Source organism: Ailuropoda melanoleuca, unplaced genomic scaffold, assembly GCF_002007445.2.
Source record: "Ailuropoda melanoleuca isolate Jingjing unplaced genomic scaffold, ASM200744v2 unplaced-scaffold7279, whole genome shotgun sequence".
Lineage (NCBI taxonomy): Eukaryota > Metazoa > Chordata > Mammalia > Carnivora > Ursidae > Ailuropoda > Ailuropoda melanoleuca.
In genome coordinates this window covers 1-2,744 of record NW_023248047.1, presented here as the reverse complement: position 1 = coordinate 2,744, position 2,744 = coordinate 1, and the positions used below count along the sequence as shown (strand labels likewise).

General features: G+C 37.3%; 1 protein-coding gene across 1 annotated transcript; it reads left to right on the top strand.

Moving 5' to 3' along the window:
• The first annotated feature begins 262 nt into the window (after positions 1–262).
• Positions 263–2,556, top strand: LOC100474604 (pancreatic alpha-amylase-like). The gene is made up of 4 exons (XM_019794025.1): positions 263–294; positions 803–1,016; positions 1,337–1,483; positions 2,317–2,556. Exons 1-4 carry the CDS (start codon positions 278–280, stop codon positions 2,539–2,541), a joined length of 603 nt encoding a protein of 200 aa, XP_019649584.1. The 5' UTR covers positions 263–277; the 3' UTR covers positions 2,542–2,556.
• Positions 2,557–2,744: the final 188 nt, after the last annotated feature.

The window sequence follows — 2,744 nt, the reverse complement described above, 5'->3', positions numbered from 1 at the left end:
CCTTGAGAGTAAGAATCCTGTCTTATTCACCACTGTATCCTGACACATCCACATGTTAAGCAAAGAGCAGCATTCACTTAATGCTTGTTGGATTAATGGATTAAGTTTTCCCCACCTGTACTAGTATTCTCTTTTATAGGTTTTTACTCACATCCAGACGGAAATGGGATTGAATTCATCAATTTCGTGTCCTATTGGGTAGAAGAGATATTTAGCTAAAAGGAGAAAAAACCAAAACACTCTACTGCTATAGCCTTTGCCCTAAGCACATGATTTGATGGAGGTGGGGAAAGGGTCTGTTTCTTCAATTCATGGGCATTCAGCTTCCAAATGGTTTCTTAAATCTTAATGTAGAAACTTAAATAACTAAACATTAGGATTGGTGGTGTAAAAATGGAACTGAATTGAGTATCCTTTTCCTTTTTGAAATTGAAACACTACAACGTTTGCAAAGAGATGGTCAAGGCAATGTTTTGACTAAAAATTCACTTGGCTCTGATTGTGATTTTCCTTCTATCAGTGAAGGACTTCGGAAATAAACCCTAATGCTAATTAAATAATACACGATTAAGGATTCTTTACATATAAACTGCCAGATGTTTAAAAATGTTAATATTCCCTCCAGAAGGAAAACATTAAGTTCTAAAAGGTCATGGAGATTGTTTTCCTGGCAGGTTGTTTATAGATATCCTTCATCTGTTAATATTACTATTGATAATCCTTTTCTGATTATGAATAAACAGTTTACGCTCTACGTATTTCTTCATGTTAACATTTACTTAGGAAAATGTCTTTCTTACAGGAGGATAAATAGCGGCTGGAAAGAATGCTGGCAACTTCAAAGCAAAATGAAGTTCTTTCTATTGCTTTCCGTCATTGGGTTCTGCTGGGCTCAGTATGACCCAAATACCAAATCCGGACGGACATCTATTGTCCATCTGTTCGAGTGGCGCTGGGTTGACATTGCTCTTGAATGTGAGCGATACTTAGCTCCACAAGGATTTGGAGGGGTTCAGGTGGGTATTCTTCATAGTATAAATTGCAGCTTGCTATCCTTATAGTAAATGGTATTGTGGTCTGTATCTGTGAAGCTAGGACATTTTACTGAGGAAGAAAAACGTTTAGTATTGTTGGCAGCTTTATGTTTTGTTTCTGATATAAGCTTTCTTCAGCAGGACGTTTCCAATATGCTGTTAATATTTTCACGTGGTTGCTAAAGATGTAGCTGTATACGCAAACATTCAGAAATTATTTTAGATTATTGGTTAGTTTCTAGAGTATCCAGTGATATAAAGTAACCCATAATTTGATACTTACTATGATTTTTTATTTGTAGATCTCTCCACCCAATGAAAACATTGTGGTTCATAACCCTTCAAGACCTTGGTGGGAAAGGTACCAACCAGTTAGCTACAAGTTATGCACAAGATCCGGAAATGAAGATGAATTCAAAGACATGGTGACTAGATGTAACAACGTTGGTGTAAGTGAATTAAAGTTTCCTTTAAAAATTTTTAGGAAAATAATTTCTCTCTCCTCTCTCCTGTTCCTTTGGAGCAGAATGTTTTCCATGTTTCTTTTTTATTTTACTTTACACTTAAGCTATAACTAACCCTTAGTTATTACCTTATGTTCAGCTTATGTAAATTCCTGTACATGTGCTATTTGTCTGCTGAAGAAATTGAAGTCAAAGTTTAAAGCCGAACTTGTTTATAAAGCAAGTATCAGCTTTCAGGCCTATAACTGTACACATTTCTGGGGAATACCTTTCTAGTTAGGAATTGGAAATGCCAGTTGCAATATTTGCTGTAATTTTTATGCAACTTGTATCTCCACCTGTCATTTCCGCGTCCTCTTCCACATAGGGGTTTTTGATGGTAAATCGTTATATTCTTTTTGAGGGGGAGCATGAGAGACAATATTTACCTTCAGATGCTAAGTAGATAATAGAGACTTGCTGCCTCTTTCTTGGGATGATGCATGGAAATTTCAAAGACCACTACGCTCTCCTATCTTAGCTGATTCCTACCTCCCCGCAAAAAAGACTGTTGGCATTTTTTCATAGTTATGGTAGTTTTAGTCCTATGAGTTTATCAGATAGGTAAGTATTTTACCGAGACGGTAGAATGCAGATAGGTATTCAGTTCACATTGATTTCCCGTCACGCTTGACTTTTGGTTTACTAAGAAGAAAAGTTAAAAAAGGACAAAGACCTATTTTGGAGTGCGATTAACATACCAGAAACTTTAGTCAATAATGCTACATAGATTCCTACCGCTCTATAAGTCCAACCGAAATAGAAACTTTGTTTTTCAGGTCCGTATTTATGTGGATGCTGTCATTAATCATATGTGTGGGAATGCTGCGAGTGCAGGAACGAGCAGTACTTGTGGAAGCTACTTCAACCCTGGGAGTAGAAATTTTCCAGCAGTCCCGTACTCTGGCTGGGATTTTAATGACGGTAAATGTAAAACTGGAAGTGGAGACATTGAGAGCTATAATGATCCTTATCAGGTAATTAAAGGAAAAAACCCACAGTGATCTGAATAAAGAGCTATCTGTGCCTCTAATTATCGACATGTAGTTTATTGATCTTCATTTTTAAAGACTGGCCTGGATTCCTTAGGAAAAGAGGATTCCAAGTTTGACTGTTTAAAAATAAGAAACGCAGGAGCGCCTGGGTGGCTCAGTCGTTGAGCGTCTGCCTTAGGCTCAGGTCATGATCCCAGGGTCCTGGGATGGAG